The sequence below is a fragment of the Mustela putorius genome, unplaced genomic scaffold (assembly GCF_011764305.1).
Source record: "Mustela putorius furo isolate JIRA1106 unplaced genomic scaffold, ASM1176430v1.1 tig00000596_pilon_pilon_pilon, whole genome shotgun sequence".
NCBI classification, from domain to species: domain Eukaryota; kingdom Metazoa; phylum Chordata; class Mammalia; order Carnivora; family Mustelidae; genus Mustela; species Mustela putorius.
The window spans coordinates 14,236,683-14,255,406 of NW_025421428.1; the positions used below are offsets into that span (position 1 = coordinate 14,236,683).

Genomic DNA, 18,724 nt, shown 5'->3' on the forward strand with positions numbered 1-18,724 from the left:
GGTCCTGAGAGCCCCCCCCAGGGCTTGGAGGGGGAGCTCCTCCCTCTTTGACCATTTCCAGCTCCCATGGCGGGACTAGAAAGCGGGCGATCCTGGGTCCCTGGCCTTGGGACTATCAGTGAAATAGCCCTCACGGAGGCCACCGGGGTACAGGTTGCCGTGGGGCACAGAGAAGCCCTAGCCAGACGTGAGGGGGGTGTGCCGGGAGAGGGTAGTCGGCAAACTGCCCAGAGGGGCCCTCGGAGTTGGTCACTCTGCGCTGGCCGGCAGCGGGCCTGGGTCTAGAGCAGCAGCTCCATCCCGCTGGCCTGGGGTGGTTGGCTTGTGGGGCGGGGGCTGGCCGCTGGGAGGAGTTCGGACTTCATCCCTCCCGCAGTGGGGAGCATGAAGAGCTCTGAAGCGGGGAGTGACCGACTTGAGGGGAGGCGGCAGAGGGTGCCTCTGTCTGCTGGGTGGAGGCTGGGGACAGGCCGACCAGCGGGGTCTCCAGGCAGAGAGGGTGGGGCCTGGGCCAGCCTCCTCCGTGGGGACCCTGGGCCTCAGCCTGGGGACGGATGCCACAAGCCGAGGCGGGTCTTCCTCCCCATGTGCTGGGAGCCTGTAGGCGGGGAGCCTGGACTCTTTCAATGCGAGCACCAAGGAGCATTAGGGCAAACTCCTCGGCTACTTTTCCCATTCTTCAGTGCAAAACGGCTCCTTTTTATGGCCGCCATCAATAAGGCTTCCCGCTCCCCACTGCCGCAGTGGCCGCATATATAATATTTAAACCACATTGGTGGATGACAGAGACGTACGGATATTTTTAATCCCAACAGGCTATTACGGTTCATATCATGTCTGTCAAATAAATATTATGAATCATTTCCCGTTATCTTTATGGGGGCAAGCCGACTCCATCAGTGAGGCTGGGCGCGGCGGCTCTTGGCGGAATATTTATTTACCTCTTATGGATATGTATGTGTGCGGAGGGAGATTCGCGGAGCAACTGTCGGGAAGAAAGGTCCCGATGAAGCACGCCCACGGCCTTCTGGCCCGCAGGGCGGCCTCTGCAGAGGGCCCCGGGGGGCGGAGCCGGGAGCAGAGGCCGGGCCTCCGCGGGCAAGGTCGGGACTGGCGCCGGGCTGGGGTTCTGGGCACAGGTCCCTCCTCGGGCTCCCGTGGCGGATTCCTGTGGCTCCCGTGACCCATATCGCTGTGCACAGGTTCCCCACGTGTGCCGTGAAGGGTCCGTGGCTGGTGGCTCTTCTCTTCCACTTTGTCAGAGACCACGAGTCGGAGCGGGCCACGTGAGCACTGGTGGCCGAACCAGGCCGTGGCCTCCCCTCCCTGGACCCACCTGCCACCCAATGTTCCCGTTTGGCTGTCTGGCCCTTCCATCTGGAGTCTGGTCTTGCCTGCCCCCCTCGCGTCTCCCCCCCCCACCAGGTGGCCTCCCCTTCCCCCACGCTGTGAGGAGCAGGGCCCGGAGGATTTTGCTCAAGGCGGGGTCAGAGGCTTGTGGTCGTTCTGAGGCTTCCCCTGTGAGTCCGGGGACCCTGGTGCTAAAGCCACTGCACAGTGCAGAGCCAGTCACTGCTCCTCTCGGCCTCAGTGGCTCCATCTGTGAAATGGGGAAACTGGGGTCTCCGTCCGCTGGGCTGGGTGGTTGGAGGGGACAGTGCCTGGCCGTACACGCAGACCTGACACCAAGAGGCCCCCAGAAAGCATCTGTGTCCTCCCTTGCCGCGGAACTCCCGGGAGTGCGGGCCCTGTCCAGCCGCCCGGCTGCCCCCTGCCTCCCTCCAGGCAGCTGGTACGCCTTCCCGGAGCGTCTCTTCGGAGGGTCCTGGCGGGGACCCACCCATTCTCTGAAATCCTGGTCCTTCTCCACCACGGGGCCCCTTGTCCCCTGAGGCCTCACTTGAATGGCTTTGCCTACTTCCCTTAGCCACCTGGAAGTCTGCCACGGACCCCCCCCCCCCCCCACCCTGCGATGGAAGTACGAGGCTTCCTTCAGCGCTCCCGGCCCTCCTGTCCTGGTGGGTCTCGATGTGCGCTGGGGGTGGGGGGCGACTTCGAGTCCGGGAGCTGCTGACAGGCGCAGTCGGGGCGCTGCAGGGCTGAGGGCATTTCCTAGACAGAGCCAGCCTGCTCTCCCCCCTCGGCCCCTCCCCCTCCGCTCCCCCTCCCCCTCCCCTGCTGCTGGCCCCTCCCCCTCCCCGTTTCTCCCATCCTTGCTCCCTCTAAGCGGGAGGCCAGGTGTGGACAAGCCGCTTTCCCGTGTTCTTCAGACTGACGGAGACAGACGGGACCGGGGTCAGCTCCAGCGGGACTCACTGGTCTTCATCCTCATCTCCCAGCGTGGCTCACCTGTCACCCCTGACAGAGAGTGTCACCCCCAGAGGAGCCACAGAGTCGGGGAGAGAGGGCTCTCTGGGCTGGGCGTTTGGGGACAGAGGAAGGCCACCCACCCGGGAGGACAAGTGTGAGTGCCCGAGCCCCTCTGCTTGTTGGGGGCCAATGGCCTCAAGCCCCTGAGGGGTCCTGTAGGTCACTTAGGATCACATGGACCCTCTTTAGGGGAAGGAACCAGAAGCAGCCGAGGTGGTCCTTGCTGTCCCTTGCTGGGGACGGTCCACCCGGACATTGGCCTCAGGGGCCCCAGGCCAGCAGACACGGGCCTTCCAAAATATGATCCACCCAGGGATTCTGGAGAGTGTTTACCAGGCTGTGCTGAGACAGGCACATGAAACAGGCCACAGTACCCAAAACGGCATCTTCAGGGATGTTTTAAAAGGAAAAAAAAAAAAAAGCCCCGAACAAAAAACAAAACCCTCTTAGATCTCAGGTTGTAAATAGATGAATATAACTATAAAAACATTTTTGGCTGCAGAAGCACACGGCAGGCAGGCGGGGGGCGGTTTTTTCCGTGGTTAGCTGGGGCCGGGCCACTCCACACGGGGCGGCCACCGTCCCGGGCGGTGTCTTGTGGGAGCGTTTCCACAGAGAGTGCCGGCTTCAGGCGAGAGCGAGAAATAGAACCAACAAGCAGCACGGGTATTTTCCACCCAAGAGACGGGTCTGCTGAGCCCTCCAGCCATGGGCGATGGCTCCGGGGGTGCCCCGAGCCCCACACACCCACCGGGAGGCAAGGCCGCGGGCCCCTGGGGGCATGTGTGGGCCCTGAGGTGGATTTTAGGCGGGTCTGTGGTTTCAGATCCCGCATTCGCTCCGCCGCCCTGGAGAGAGGCTGAGGCCGGGGGACCCCTCGTTGGATCTCTTAGGAACAGGGGGCCCCCAGCCCTTGTCCCTGTGCCTTCCCTGGGCGTGGGAAGCCCATGTGGAAATTGGCCTGCGTGTGGCTCCCAGTCTTCAGGCCCCCGCCCCCCGCGATTCCAGAGTTTTCCATGGCAGGGGTGGGGCTGGGGAGGGGCTGGGAGTCCCTGGTGCCAGGCTGCCCACTGCCAGAGGTGACTTCAGATGTCTGAGCCCAGCCTTCCAGGCCTCCACGACCGGCTTTCCCACCGGCGCCCAGCGAGTTCCGACCTGCCCTCCAAGCGGGCTGCCGGCTGTTCCTTGCAGAAGCCCAGCACCTCCCGCCTCACCTCCCGGCCGGCGCTCACACCGGTCCTACCGCCCGCCCTGCCCTCACCCCTGCCTCTAACCGCCCGCCCTGCCCTCACCCCTGCCTCTAACCGCCCGCCCTGCCCTCACCCCTGCCTCTACTCAGTGAAAACCTCCCTTCTTCAAAACCCAGCTGCAGGACCGGCGGTCCCCGGAAGTGCCTGGGGCCCCCGGCTGCGTGAGGCCCAGGGTCCGCACCACTTCCTGCGTGCCCACGGCTCTGCACCTCACACGAGAGGCCCCTGTAGGCATGTTCTGTCTCTGGTTCGGGGCGGGGGCTCCCAGAGGGCCCAAGTCATCATCTCGTAGTAATAGCAGTAGTGGCAGAAGTAATCGCGGAGCTCACCGAGCTCCTCCCCCTCCGTGCCAGGCTCTCCTTCCTTGTTATCTCGCTCATCTGCACCGTGACTCAGGGGGAGGGCGTGTCATCCCCACTTTGCAAATGAGGAAACTGAGGCCCAGGGAGGGGTGCGACTTGGCCTAGCTGCACCGCTGGAAAGGGCCAGAGCTGGGATCTGCCCCACCTGGGACCACACCTCCCCCTGAGTAAGGGCGCCACAGATGTTTGTTGAATGACTGAACGAGCCACGAGCTCGCTCACCGCTCTCTCTCCCGCTCTTCCTCACCCACCCAGCCTCACCCTCTCTGGCCCGAGGCCCAGGGTCTTGGATTGCGGATAAGCTGTCCTTACGGGACATTGTAGGACGGCAACTTCACCGACGGTCACCGCGGCCCGTGGAACCCGTGCAGGATTGCACCCTGGCGCCGTTGGAGGCCCAGAAGGGCCAAGGACAGGCCTGGGTTCAGATCCTGTCTTCCCCCTCACTGCTGCGAGACATGCTCCTGTGTTACTTCTCAGCCTGTGTGTCCTCCCCAGGCGGGCGGCTTGTAGTGTCCACAGCCCATGGGACGTTGGGTGACTGTCAAGCAAAGGAGGAAGCGCTATGGTCTCAGTGGGCTCCTCTTCCCGCTCAGTTGTGCCCACCTGGGTCTCTCTCTGGACAAAAAGGGCATCTGGCCTCTTCTGTAGGTGGAGGGGCAAGGTCTGATGGTGCCGGCCAGTAGGTCAGGCTCCCGAAGGGGCACCGATGGTGTATCATGGCCACAGGCACGCCGGAGTGCCACGGAGGCAGGCCAGAGAGCTGGGTCTGGCCCCCGGCGTGCTCTCCATGCGTGTCACTGCCCGCGCCTGCTCCTTCTCAGAGCTCTCCCTGTGTGCTTCCCTGCCCCCAGCCCTGGCACAGGAAGTCAGTTTTCGAAGTTGTGCCCTGGGGAAGCGAGGAAGGGTCTGACACCGGTGGGTGAGGGCCTCAGTTAAACAGGCTGGGCTGCAAGGAAGGCGGGGAGCTGCGAGGCGTGTGTTGGGGGCGGCCGGCAGGGGGCCAAGAGCCGGCAAAGGGGAGGGGATGGTGGATCAACAGGAGCCAGGGGGCCAGTCCGACCCGGGGCCAGTCCGACCCGGGGCCAGTCCAACCCGGGCCGCGGCTTGTGGTTTTGCTGGCTGGGAGGTGGCTCTCCTACCAGGGCTCCAACTGCCATGCTCCTGCCCCTAGTGGGATGGGAGCCTCCCCCAGGACAGGTCGCAGTGGCCATCCTGAGATCTAGCTCCTGGCTGTCAGGTGGGTCATGGGTCCTGCCACGCCCCACTTCCCAGAGGGGAAAGGGAAGCCCAGACTGTAAGGCTTACCCAGGGTCACACAGGTGGCAGCCAGGTGATAGGACTCCCTTCCTTGTCAAGGGCCTCCGTCTGGGGGCATTAAGGCCTTCCACATTCAGCCTCCAGCTCCCTCTACCATCAGCAGCCCCCTGGCCCCAGGACCACCACGTGCCGCAGGTGTGACTCGGCTTAGCCCCTCCACAGCAGAGCCCCAGGTTCCTGCGGGCTGGTGGGGAGGGGCGCCCTGGACTCCATCTGCTCAGCGAGGCTCCCCCCAAGCGGGTAACGCGGGAACCCTAACTCCTGCCGCCAAGCGGTCCCAGGGCCAGCTCCTTCCTTTCGGTTTTTAAACAAACAAATCAGAAATTTAAAAGTCTGGGCAGAGAAGTAGCCACCGGCCTCCCAAGTCGGCACCCAACTCAGGGCCGCTCCTCCCCAGCCCGGCGCTGCTGCAGAGGTCCCCCAGTCCGGCCTGCGCGCAGGGAGCTCGAGCCTCCCCGCCCCCCTCCGCCCCGCTCCTGCCCCTCCCGGAGGGCCCGGCTGCCCGCTGGGGCCGGCCGCGGGGCAGAGCAGAGGGGGCCTGGGGACCGCGGCTTCCCCGGGACGTGGAAGTGGGGGGCGGCGGGGGCACGTGTCCAGAAACTAGAAGATTCGCGGGCGGAGGCCTAGCCCGGGCCCCCGCGCGAGCCCGGGCCCCCGCGGGCCTCAGTTTCCCCACGTGGCGGCGGGCGGGGGCGGCGCGCGGCTCAGCCGGCCGCTTTGTGTGGCCGCCCAGACAATGGCCCGGCCGTGCAGGACGCCGCCGCCCGCCCGCCCGCCTCCCCCTCCGCGCGGAGGGCCGGGGACAGCGGGGAGGGAACCCCGCGCCCGCCCCTCCCCCGCCGCCCCCGCGCGGCTCCCGGGAAGCCCGGCCGCGGCCAACTCGCAAGTTTGCGCGGCGCCCGCTCCGCGCTCGCGCTCCGGCGCGCGCTCGCTCGCGGGGGCGGGGGGCGCGGGGTCCGCGGGAGGCGCGCGCCGGGCGGGGCGGCCGGGCCGGGCCGGGCGGGGCGGCGGCGGCGGCGGCGGCGGCGGCGGCGGCGGCGCTGCGCCGAGTCCGCGCCCGTCGCGGGCCCCCCGCCGCCCCCCCGCCGGCGCCGCCGCGGTCGGAGCGGAGCGGGCGCGGGCGCGCGCGGCGGGGGCGCGGGCGCGGGCGCGCGGCGGCGGCGCGCAGCGCAAGTAGTTTACATTGTTGGGCGACTTTTGCAACAACTCGCCGCGCCGCGGCCTCCGCGCGCCGCCGCCGCCCCGCCGCCGCCGGCTCCCGCCGCCCGGGCCCGGCCGGCCGCGCCGGGGGCCGCCGCGCTCGCCCCGCCGTCCCGCCGCCGGCCGCGGGGGCCGCCGACATGGACACCAAACATTTCCTGCCGCTCGGTGAGTGCTCGCGGGCCGGGCCGGCGGGCGGCGGGGCGCGTTCCCGGCTCGCGGGGCGCCCGGCCCGGCCCGCTCGGCCCCGCGCCCCCCGCGCGGCCCTCGCCGAGTTGGGGCGCGGGCGCGGGGCGGGCGGCCGGGCAACTTTTCCCGGGCCGGTCGGGGCGCGGGGCGCGGGGCGCGGGGCCGGCCCTGGGTCGCGGGGCGGGAGCGGGCGGCGGGCGGCGGCGGCGCGGGGGCGGGGGCGGCGGCGGCGGCGGACGGGGGTCCCGCCCCGGCTCTCCCCCGACCGCTACCCCAGCCCCCTCCTGGGCTACGGGGTCCGCCTGCGGCCCCGGGGCGCGCAGCTCCCGGCGGGCCGCGCAGGGGCCGGGCCGGGGCGGGCGGAGCAACTTGTGCGCTCCCAGCCTGCGGCCGCCCTGGCACCGGGACGGCCTGTGCGCCGCCGCCCGGGCTGCCGAGGCCAGCAGGCCGCCGGCCCTGGAGCGCGCGGGACCCCTCCTCCCGCGGGGCGGCCCGGGCGCGGGTGGGCAGGGTCACGCAGGGGCCGTGGCACCGGGAACACCAGACCGGGGAGGCCCCATCCCAGAAACGGGGCCCCTCACTCGGGCGCCCCCGGAGGGTTGCGCGGGGCGTTCAGGGGAGGGGGGCTGGCCCTGCACTTGGGGAAAGGACACCCCAGAGGCGCCGAGGCTCCGCTTTCCCGTCCGAGTGCCATCCCGCCCAGGGGCTTCTCTGCCCCAGACTGCCCCCGGGCTCCAGGCCCCGACCCACGTCGCAGGGGGAAGGGGCTTGGCCGGGCGCCCCTAGCCGCTGCCCTCCCTGGGGTTTGGGAGCCAGTGAGAGGCAGGGAAGGGGGAGGGGTTGGGGAGACTTTATGAACGAGCGCCGGGAAGGATATTAATTGGGTGGTGGGGCCGGCCGCCAGGCTGTCAGGCTGGGTGAAGGGTCTGTGCGGAATGGAAATTGAAACAGCTGATTATGAATGAAACCCCTCGGTCAGTCGCCCCTCCTGCCCGCCCCCCCCCCCCCCCCCGCAGCCCGGGGCCCCACTTGGGCAGCAGGTTGGCCGTCAGACCCCAGCACGGCTGCAGGGACGTCTGCTGAGACTTGCAGGTGGAGGTGAGCCAGCGTGGAGCTGCCCTCCACCTCCTCCCAGGGTCAGGGTGAGGATCTGAGCACTCCCAGACGCCCCTCAGCCCACTCACAAACTGGGGTGCTGCGGGGAGACTGGACCAAGGTCAGCCAGGCTTGTGAGATCTGGGAAGACCCTCTCCTCGATTCTGTAAGATGCAGACCCCGAAGCCTCCCAGCAGAGTGTCCTCCTCGCGTGAGCCTGGTCCTCCCCAAGCTCTCTGCCGGTGGGCGCGCTCGCCCATTGTGCAGATGAGAAAACGGGCTGGAAGAAGCCGAGGCCACAGGATGCAAAGTGGTGAATTTTGGAGTTGAACCCCTAGTCCTTGGGTGCCAGTGTGTGTGGAAGAGGAAAGAAAGCTAAGTTGTCTCTCCTTTTTCCCCACCGAGGCTTTGTGCCGTCCACGACGCATGCAGACAGAGCTGGGCTCTCCCGGAGGGTACCTCCTGGGTCAGGAATGTTCTGCTCTGTCTTTGCTCCCCATCCCCGAGGTGGCAGGGCCCTGGCTGGGTGCTGGGGGCAGGACGGGTCTCTGTCTCCGACATCCTGGTAGGGTCCTGGGAGTTGGCGCAGGTAGGGCCTGGGCTGCAGGGTGGCGGTGCTGGTGTCCCCATGGAAAGGAGGGGTTCTGCCTCTGGACCAGGGCCCCAGGAACCCGGACGGGTCCCTCAGGGACTCAGAGGCTTTCCCTGCCCCAGGCTGGCGGCCTTCCCGCAGCCCAAGCCCCAGGCTTGAGTGGAGAGTCCCGGGCTCTGATGACATTTTATTTTTTTCTGAGCTTGTGACTGGCTTTAAAGAGCCGTGGAGTTGAAGGTCCGATTAAGCAGCTACTTGCCCAAGCTCTTTTGTAAACACAGCCTAATCCCTCATGGGGGTGCGTGTTGGAAGGCCCGCTCACTTGTCCAGGGCCCGGCTGGCAGCCCAGGCCAGCCCTGGTGCTGCTGGGAAGGCCGCACCGCCTGCCGCCTGGGCTCGCGGGGCCTTGGGCAGAGAGGCCTCCTCCCCCAGCAGCCATGGCCTCAGGCCTTGGTGGGGCTGGGTACTTGCCTTTACCCACCTGGGAGTCTCCTGGCCACTGCCTGTGAGGGACAGGGACAAGCCCCTGCTTCCTGCCCCTGCTCCCCAGTGCCCCCCACACCCATGGGAGAGGCCTGCATTGGCCCGCACCTGGGTGGTGGGGCCAGAAGGCTGGACCTGCAAGGGAGGCCCACAGGTCTCAGGTCTGGCCAGACCCCGCTGGGCCAGCAGTGGCTCACTTGCTGGGCGGGAAGGGGTGGCCCGTAGCAGAGTGATAGGCCCACTGGCTGTCCGATAGGGGGTCCCTAACCCTCTCGGGAACCTGAGTGAGCTTGGAACCCAGGTGAGGGGCTTCTGGTAACATCAGAGCCCCGAGGGACCCAAAATAGAGCACATACTGGGGCCTCCTGAAATACCAGAGTCACATGACTCTGGGGAGGCCGGGCTTGGAGTCCGGGCTTGGAGTCCGGCCTGCTGAGGCCGTTCTGTGTACTGCCGGGCACTGCCGACTGTTGGGGCGTTTGTTTTGGTGAACTCCAGAGGGGGCTCTGTTTGTTGACAGGAGAAGTGTCAGGGCGAGAAAAACAGCCTTCCTGCGGGCTGACCGTGGCCGAGGCCTTGCAGCCTACAGGCTCGCCTGGGCCCGGCATACAGCCCTGACCCCCTCTGCCCAGACATGGGTGGGATGAGCTGGCCCCAGGAAGGCCGTGCCGGGAGGGCTGGCGGCTGGGGGCTGGGGTTAGGCAGAGTCGAGCCAGCAGCCCTGCTTACCCAGTGGTGGCTGCCCCGGAGCTCCGGCTGTGCTTCCGGCTGTGTCTGTCTGTCCTTTAGGGCCTGCAGGACCTGCGCCTCCTCCAGGAGGCCCTCTGGCTGCTTTCCCTGGCCCCCATTGTCTCGGTGTCCCGTCCTGGGAAGGGAGGAGGGGGTGGCTGTGGAATTGTACGGGCGTAGGATGGATGACTGGGGTGGGTCCCCTGCCCGTGCTCGGCTGGTGCCCAGGCCTGGGGCTCTGCCATCAGGAGAGCGGCTCCCAGGTGATTCTAGGTGGCACGGACTTGGGCCGCACGGAGGGAGGTGTGGCGAGAGTCTGCGATGTCCGGGGCCGTGGGAGCCGCCGGTGGAGTTATACTTTCTTGGGCGGCTTGGGCTCTTTCCACCATGGCTGCGTTTCACGGCTGTGGTCTCCGGTGGCAAGTGGGGCGCATCCTCCGGGAGAAGAGGCTTCTGGGCCTGCTCAGCTGCCCTCCGCTGGACACGGAGTCAGAGCTGCAGAGCTGGCCTAGGCCAGGCCTGTTGTCGGGCTGATGCTTTGAAGCCAAGACCTGCTCCTCCTTCCCTCTGCCACGGGCTTCAAGTTGGGTGAAGGTTGTGTTTTCTGTCTTTTGTAGCGGGCCTCGGCGGCCAGGGCTTTGAGGTGTCCATTCCCATGGGAAGTGGTCATTGGCGGCGCTGGGGCTGGGGCAGGGGTCCAGGCCCTCAGGACCTGGGGTGTGTGGACCGTGAGCCTAAGGGGGCTGGCACGGCTGGTGCTCATTTGGGGGTCACCTTCGAGACCTTTGTCCCGGTGCTCATTAAGCGGATCGATTTGAGGGATGCTGCGGAAGGGTGGGGGAGAGGGCTGAGCCCTCCTGTCCCGCCCCTCCCCTGCATGGCCCTGCTTGGGACATCCACATCGGTGTCCTGGGAGCTGCGGCTTTAGCCTCCCCCTCCCTGCCCTCCTCTCCCAGGCACGCCCCTTTGTCACTTGCTCCCCGAACCTGAACCTGCTGCCTCTGGAGCCACCCTGCCCTCCCTGGGGTTGAGGGGCGGTGAGCACTTCGCGGACGGCTGTGCTGTGCTCCTCGGCTGCTGGAGCCGGCCGCTCCTTGCTGCCCGCGCGTGCGTGTGCGGCCTGCTGTGCCTCTGTGCCTCTGTAGAACGGACGCGGGGTCGGCTTCTGCCGGCCCCGGGGAAGGCAGCCCTTTCTGTTCCCACGGCCCCTCCCACGGTGAGGTCTGCGGCCAAGGGCTCCCCGTTCCTCCTGCCTGGGTCAGGGCGCCGCGCAGGTCTGGGGCGCGGGACCGACCCGGACCCTGAAGCGGAGAGGATGGCCGGGCTCTCAGGGGCGCAGATGCAGAAGGGAAGGCGCCCCCCGCCTCTGTGAGCTCAGCAAGCACTGGCGTGGCCCCTCGGCCGGCTGCCCTCGCCCCTGCCCGGTTCCCCCCGCCTCTGTGAGCTCAGCAAGCACTGGCGTGGCCCCTCGGCCGGCTGCCCTCGCCCCTGCCCGGTCCCCACTGTGAGGCCTCTCCTGGAGCCCCACGGCTAGGGACTCGCGGGCGCCCCCTCCCCTGCAGCCTGGGGCGAGGTGTTCGGAGCCTCACGCTGTGCCCCAGCGCCTCACAGACCTGGGGATCGCACCCTGGAGTTCCAAACAGTCGTGGCGCTTGGCAGCTGGACGAGTGTGGAACGGGGCTGAAAACAGCTAAATGAAATTGCGCGGTCGGTGCAGGGGAGATTGGGGGCGAGCACGTGTGCAGGGCCTGGGCGTGGGCCCGTCACATTCTCCCTCTTCGACAGCGGTGGCCACACCGTGCTCCGGCCCCTGCCTTTGGGCCCTGCCTGGCGCTCTACCCAGAGGCGTTGGTTACGTGTCCCCGTGTCCGTGTGGCCTCTTGGCCCTGAGACCTGCGTCCCAGTGTCCCCTCATCCCCATGTCTCTGTGTCCCTGTGCCCCGGGTGAGTGAGGTGGCCTCCTGGAGCCCGGTTTCCTGGTCTTCAGAATCCAGGTGGACCTGTGCGGCCCTCGCCTGTCCCGTCAGTCTCTGTGCTGCCCCTTCGGGGAATGCCGATGGCCCCAGTCTCTGGGCACCTACTGTGGACGTGGGACTTGACTTTTAGACCTTGTGGAGGCTTCACAGAGGCAGGCTCAGCGAGCCCTTCCGTCATGGCCTTTGCTGAGCCTCTGGGTCCGAACTGCCCCCAGGATGAGAGCGCTGTCCCCCTAGGTCTCCTGACCCTCAGGCAGCATTGTTAGGAGCCACTTGCCTACCAGAGCCCGGGCCTGCGCCCAGTCCTGGCTCCCTCGGAGCTCTGTTAGGGATCTTGGGCCCGCGGGTGAGTGAGCATTCTGTTCTGTAGGACTCGGTGGAGGTGAAAGCTTTGTTGTGTCCCTTCTGTCCCCTGTCACACACTGAAGGCCCTCTGGGGACTGGAGACCCTGATCCTCGTCCAGGGTTGTCTTTGGTGGGGAGGGGCAGCGGGTCAGCTGATGGGCTGGAAAACCATGGGTGGGGTCAGTGGCCAGAGGCCCTGCCTGAGGACCCCCATGGACTGGGGCGTACCTCTTCCCCCCACCGGGACTGAGCTATTTGGCAGCAAATTCCTGAGGGAACCAGGTGGCCGGTGGCTGGGCTAGAATGGCCACACCGGGTCCCCGGGGCAGGGCGGGGCCTTGTCTCTGTGATCATCCTTCCCAGTGCACACACTGATGCACGCGTACACACGTGCACACACGAGTCCACGTGTTCAGGCCCACGTGCACACATGCGCGCACACGCACCGATGTGCACGGGCACACACAGCTCCACACATACACACACTCACACGAGTGCAGGCACAGGGGCACACGCCCGGCTTTCCCAGCCTAGCCTCACAGAGCCTGACGAGCTTTTCCTTAGGATGACCAGGCCTGCCGGCCGGGCTCTGTCCACACAGCATCTGGAGTGTGGCTGCTGGGCGCTGGCCACGTCCTGCCGTCCCCTGGGGGTGGTCTGCGGACTGGGGGCTGGTGAACCTTCCCGTTGGAGCTGGTTTTGTTACGGGCTCTGGAGAGGCAGGGTTGCAACAGGTGGTGGGGGGAGGGGTCTCTGGTGGCAGGGACAGAGAAGACAAAGGCCTACAGGCCTGGCCTCTGGGCCCGTGTGGCCACAGCGGGGAGAGGCTGTGCTGTGTGAAAGATAGGAGGGTACAGTGTGTCCAGGTGAGGGCCTGGGGTGCTCAGTTTGGTGTGGGGGGCCCGGGGTCACAGGGGGGGCCTTGGGCAGGATGGTGTCCATGGCAGGAATGAGGCCTCCAGCTCTGCGCAGCGGGTGGGCTGGAGGCGGGCAGGAGCTGGGAGGGGGAGACGTCCCCGGTGGGCCTGGAACCCGGCTTGGTAGGTGTCCCTCTGTATGGGCTACTGACCTTGCCCGGGCTGAGCCGGTCCATGCGGCAGCCTCCGTGGGGTGCCCCTCCGTGCTGGGGGTGGCACTCCCTTCCCCCGCGCCGGGCCCCAGTGCCAGACCGCGGATCTGCCGTCCCCGATCGTGGGGAGGAGTCGTGTCCCTCCCTAGCTCCCTTCCTGGGCCTCGGGCCCTTGGCCTGTCCTTGGGGGGGGGATGCTGCCCAGCCTGTGCGCCCCTCCCCATGTTAACTAAGCTATTCCAGGGCCTGGGGTGCTAGTGGGGCTCTGGGAAAGATGGCAGAACAGTCTGGTGACCACGAAGGGTGAAGCCCAGGTCTGGGAAGAGCATCGGGTTGGGGGACAGGCTGTCCGTAGGTGGCAGGGCGGCTGGGCGTCCTGGGGCCAGGGCAGGGACCTGAGGGCCATGTTGGGACTGGCCTTGGGCCTGGACCCGCAGCCCCTCAGTGTGAGGCTTTAACTCGGCGTTCTTCCCTCTGAGGTGTTCTCAGTCGGCCCTAGGCTCCGAGCTCCTGAGGTCGGTGACTCCAGGCTCTTCTTGCTGGGGCTGGGGAAGGGGAGCTCTTGGTCTGAGACCCTGTGTCTAGGGTGACCCAGAGACTGGCCCTGGCCTCTCTGCACCTCTGTGGACCCATCAAAGCAGCAGTGGTTTCCAGCCTTGACTCAGTTTCCCTGCTGTGCTTGGGGCATAGGGCCGGTGGCGATGGGTCTCAGGAGAGGGAGCCTCCAGTGTGGAGGGGAGGGGAGGGGAGGGGAGTGCGAGCTGGGCCTGGGCCTGGGCCAGGCTGGTGTGTAAATCCTCCGGCGCAGTGGATAAACCCCGTGGAGTTCAAAGCCGGCCCGGGTGCGGCCTCCTGGCTGTAATGAGGTTACTGATTCAACAGGCTTCCTGGTGCTGCGGCCCAGAACCGAGGGAGGCTGGGAAGGCCCAGGGAGGGATCTAAGTACCCCATAATTGACCAATTTAGCTTAAGTGTCCGCACTGGCCCCGGGCAGAGGTCGGGCAGTGACAGCCCAGGTGGCCCGTGTCGCAGCGTTCACGGGCTCCCGACGGATGACCGCCTTGCACGGAGCTCTCTGGACCAGGCGCCCGCGGGGCCTGGAGCCCCCTGTCTCCCCTCTGCCCCATCTGTGCCGTTGGCTTTAGAGCCGTGTCCTTAGCCACGTCCTCCCGGGGGCCTGCTGGCTTTCCCCAGCCGGGGCTGGGTTGTGTCCCGTGCACGGTTCGGGCGGTGCGCACGGCCTGGACTCGCTGCCAGGCTGCCAGGGCTGCAACCCGCCCTCCGAGCCGCGGGCCCTTTGCTGCTTCCTCGCGCCTCCACGCGGTCATTGTGCCGCCTTGTAGGGACCCCGTGGATTAGGCACGTGTGCGGGGGTGTGAGGCCTGCCGTGGTGGAGCAGGTTCTTGGCCCGTGGGCTCTCCTCCTGTGCAGGCCGCCCCCTGCCAGCCCTCGTTTCTGAGGTTTCCTGGCGGCGGGGCCCGCGTCAAGGGTGTGTGGTCACGCAGTGCCCAGCAGGGGGTCCAGGCCGTGTGTGGCTGGTTCAGGACCGGCCCGGAGAGGACCGTGCGACTGCCCGTCGGTGGCAGCTGGATACCTGCCCTGTGGAGCCTGCCCAGTGTCCTGGCAAGGGGCTGGTGGGGTGGCCTGGTCCCCGCTCCGCACTAAACCTGGGCCTTGTGTCCTGAGGGCCCACTTTGCTCATTGTCAGAGGCAGGGCTGGGCGCTGGGCCGCACTGGTCAGGGACCGTCCAGGGGCTGGTGTGGCTGCAGTCGTAGCTGAGAACTGACTGTTCCCCAGCCCACTGCTGGAGCTCTTTGGGCCACAGATCTGGGATGCAGGCTTCAGGCTCAGGGAGGTTGAATGATTCGCCGAAGGTGCTGTGGCTGGTGAAGGCCCAGAAGGCTGGCCCTGGGGTCTCAGCCGAGGAGGGGTCCTTCCTGGAGGCCACGGGTGCTCACTGCGCCCCCCCCCCCCCCACCCTGGGCTCGGCCCTGTGCATGGTGGCTCGGGGCGCTCCCAGCAGAAGCTGTCGCTGCTGCTCCTGGGAGAGGCTTGTACAGGTGGACTTGGTGGGGGCGTCCCTTGGTCCCCCTCGTCTTGCCCTGCTTGGGGGCGGGGCAGAAGAACTGCTCTGTGCAGAGGCCCCGGTGTGCTCTGGGCAGCCTGCTGCGTGCCTGGACAGGTGCCTTCTTTCCTGGCCTCGGGTTCCCTGGGGTTCTCTGGCTGCCAGGGGTCTCTGCCCTTCCCTCCTGGTACTTGGCCTGGTTTCCGTAAGCTGGTGGCTCTCTGATGGGGTGTCCCAGCTGGGGCCTAGCATCTCAGGAAGTGACTCTGGGGGTGAGGTGCCTGTGTGCCAGGAAGCCACTGGCCCTGAATTGGCCGGGGTGGGGCCTGGGGTCACTCTGGCTGGGCCCAGCTCTGGGTCCGAACTGGGAGTGTTAGGGTAAAACACTTTGGGGTGAGTAGCTTGTGATGGAGGAAGTCGTGACCCTTATGACCAGGCCTGGGCATGGTGGGTGGCAGTGGCGGCCTGCTTCTGGCACCTGAGGTCAAGCCAGCCTCTTCTTTCCTTGGGCTCCGATCTCCCCTGCCTGAAACTCTCCGTGGCTTTCGTCACCCTCAGCGCAGAGGCCAGGCCTCAGCTCCGTGTCCTGTGGCCCGGGAGCCTCTCCTGCCGCATCCAGCACCACCTTCCGTTCTTCCTGGCTTTCTCGTGTTCACAGCTTGCTGTGGGGCAGCCGCCTGAGTGAGGAGGGCGGGCCCTGACTGGAGTCTGTGTGGCCCTGGGTTGGCAGATTCACCAGTCTGGCCTTCTGTTTCCTCACCTGTAAACTGCCTGGGGAGGCGTCACAGGAGCGGTGTTGCTGCAGCTGGGCTTCAAGGCATGAATAGGAGTTTGTGGGATGGGCTGTGGGGAGGGAATCAAGGTAGCGAGAATGGGTGGACCCTCCTTGGGGGATTTCTGGCCCCAGGGAGGGATATGGAGAGCAGTGCCTCTGTGGATATTGGTAGGGATATCGTGGAAGAATCTGGCTACCTGGCCAGGCTCCCGTGGCTCCCGCCTTGCTGGCTGGGTTCTGGGTCTGTGCTGGTGAGGAGGCATGGGAGCCTTGTCGGGTAGTGGTGGTGCTGGTGGAGTCAGCTGGTCTGGGAATAATTAACCCTGTGACGAGGGAGGGTGGCAGGGGCCTGTCTGACCCGGCGGACCCCATTCTGGCTGTCGGCAGCCCCTCTGAGCCGGCTGCCTCCTTGTCTGATGTCCCCTCTGCTTCCCAGGCCCTGGAATGTGCTGGTCTGGGGTGTAACCTACACTGGCCCCCCACCTGTGGGACTGGCTCAGAGCTCTGGTTCCTGGGGTGAGTGGCTGTTGCCAGGTCCCTCTCTGGGTGGAGCAGCTGTTGGGGGGGCTTTCTGCACCCGGACTCTCAGTCCCCGTATCCTCAGTCCATCCCTGTGGTGTCGCTCTGCCGCTGCCCCTGCCCCTGCCCCGAGGCAGCTGGGCAGCATTTGCTCAGGGGCCTCCTGTGTGTGCTCTGGGCTGTCCCCTCCCTGCGCTGAGGAAGAAACCAATGAGGCCGGAGTCTGCGGGTGGGGGTGGGGCGGTCCCCACCGCACCCCTGCCCCTGGACTTTCTTCCCAGGACCAAGGTCGGGAGGAGGGTTGGGAGGCGGGGCCCGTAGGCACTGCGTGCTGGGCCGGGACCCCTGGGGCGGGGCAGTGCCGGCTTTGGCTTTCCTGGACCCTTTCCCGGGCCCACGTGGAGGGGCGTGGGGGGCGGGGAGGGCAGCCAGGGCCTCCCTCTTCCTTTTTCTGTCTCTGGGGGCACAAGGTCAGGGCTCCAGCCCTCCTGGCTGGCTGGACCCCTTCTAGCCCCAAGGCTGGGACCTCAGGGAGCCTTCTGCGCGAGAGGCTGACCCCTCCAGACTGCGGGCCCTGGGGGAACGGTGGCACGCTCAGGACCCCTGACTCTCCCTCTGCGGCTCTGCCTCGGGAGCTCGTGCGTCGGAGCAGGCTCCGTCCTCTCTCTTTATCTTGGTTTCCGCGTTGGCGAAGTGGACGGTGGGGGGGAGGAGATGGCGCTGGGAATCGCAGTGGTGGGCGCTGCTCCCGCCGGGACCCTTGGCAGGCACGGCTGCCGCGGTGCGGCTCTGTCCACTGCGGGTCCCTGAGACCGCAGGCCGCCCCTCCTCCAACGTGGGGTGGCTCCTGGGTATTGTTTGCGGCTGAAGCCACAGTGCCAGGTTCTGCCCCTTGCGCAAATGTTTGTTGATTGAATTAGCGCCCTGCAGACGCTGCCCCTGCCCTGTCGCTTCAGAGGGCCCGTGCAGCGAGCCCAGCCCTCACCAAGGTGGCTTTTAAAATTATCACCCGTGTGCAGAATCCGCCTCCTTCTGGACGTCTGCTGGCCTCCGAGGGAGGGGAGTTCTGTGGTGTACGGCCTGGGGGCGGAGCAGGGAGGGTCCCGGACAGTGGGCTAGGACCCTGCCCTGGAGGGTCCCCCGGTGCCCTTGAGGGAGCCTGCTGCATCTGTGTTCTTGCCCCCGTGGCCAGCACCTATCCCCCCGCCCCCCCGCCCTAGCTTGCTTTAAACACAGTGGCCTCTGCTGCTGAAACGATCCTGGCTTGCCCTTGAACTCGGACACCCAGACGCATCTGGGGAAGGGTCCTCAGCCCCAGAGGACCACCCGGGGCAGGACCTGGTTCTTCCTTTGCCGCTAAGTGCATCTTGTTGAAACTGGGTCGGTGGGGGGTGGGGGGTGGCGGGGACCTAGGCCAAGAGGCCCGGAGCGACATCTCGCCTGCCCCTTGTTGTGTGTCCGTCCGTCTGACCGGCCGTGTGTCCGTAGACAGCTGGCTCTGCTGGGGCGGCAGAGCTGGGTAAAGCTCAGCCCCAGCGGGTTTTGAGGTCAGAGAACAGAGTATACCCGGGGCTACCAGCTTTCAGTGGGTCACCTCGGGCCAGATTTTTAAAAACTTTCCTGGGCTTTGGTTTTCTTATGTGTAAAGTGGGGCTGATGGCAGATCAGGGCAAGTCACCCGCAGTGAGTGTGGCGCTGAGGTTGCTGGTCTGATGCCGCCCTGCTGTCACTCTCGTGGAGGACACGGTGTGAGTGCGGTGGCAGAAAGGCGTACTGAAGGCAGGTGGGGTCAGAGCGTTGTAAGCTTGCCCTGAGGTTTGGTGGGTTGCATCCTCTAAACTGGGTCCTGAGGGATGCATAGGAGTTTGGGAGAAGTCGGTGTCTGTCCGCTCAGACCTGTGTCAGCGAAGTCGGTGTCTGTCCTCTCAGACCCGGTGTCAGCTTTGTTTTGTCAGAGGCCACCCCAGAGCAGAGCTCCTTGGATCTGCCTGTGTGGGTAGAGCCAAGCCACTGAGGGGAGAGGGGACAGCTGGAGTCGGGGGCCCTGGAGAGGGCTCTGGGCCTTCCGCCTCCAGGAGCTCGGAGCCATTGTGGCTGTGTCAGAGGCAGGGCTGGAGGGCGGGGTGGGGGTCACCAGGTGGACGCGGCCTCCGTGAGGGGAAGAATGACGGGTTTTTTACCCAGTGCAGAGAGCCGGAGAGGCGCAGTCCTGAGGGTGGTCGGGACTTCGGAGTGGGATGCATTCTGACACCTCCCGGGAGAGGTCTGGCGGGCAGTGGCCGAGCGGGGCTGGAGCGCAGGGGAGAGGTCAGGGGTGGGATGTGCGGCGTCGGCTGGCGGGGGAGGCAGGAAAGCTTGGCAGCGGGAGGAGGTCACTCCTCTGG

The 18,724-nt window shown here is 66.7% G+C and overlaps 1 protein-coding gene across 1 annotated transcript in view; it reads left to right on the forward strand.

The window, feature by feature from the left end:
• Positions 1-6,522: 6,522 nt before the first annotated feature.
• Positions 6,523-18,724, forward strand: part of RXRA (retinoid X receptor alpha) — a 91,259-nt gene continuing 79,057 nt past the window's right edge. The window contains exon 1 of the mRNA XM_045082875.1: positions 6,523-6,670. Coding sequence (XP_044938810.1) covers positions 6,643-6,670 — 28 coding nt within the window. The 5' untranslated portion in view covers positions 6,523-6,642. The remainder of the gene's footprint in view (positions 6,671-18,724) is intronic.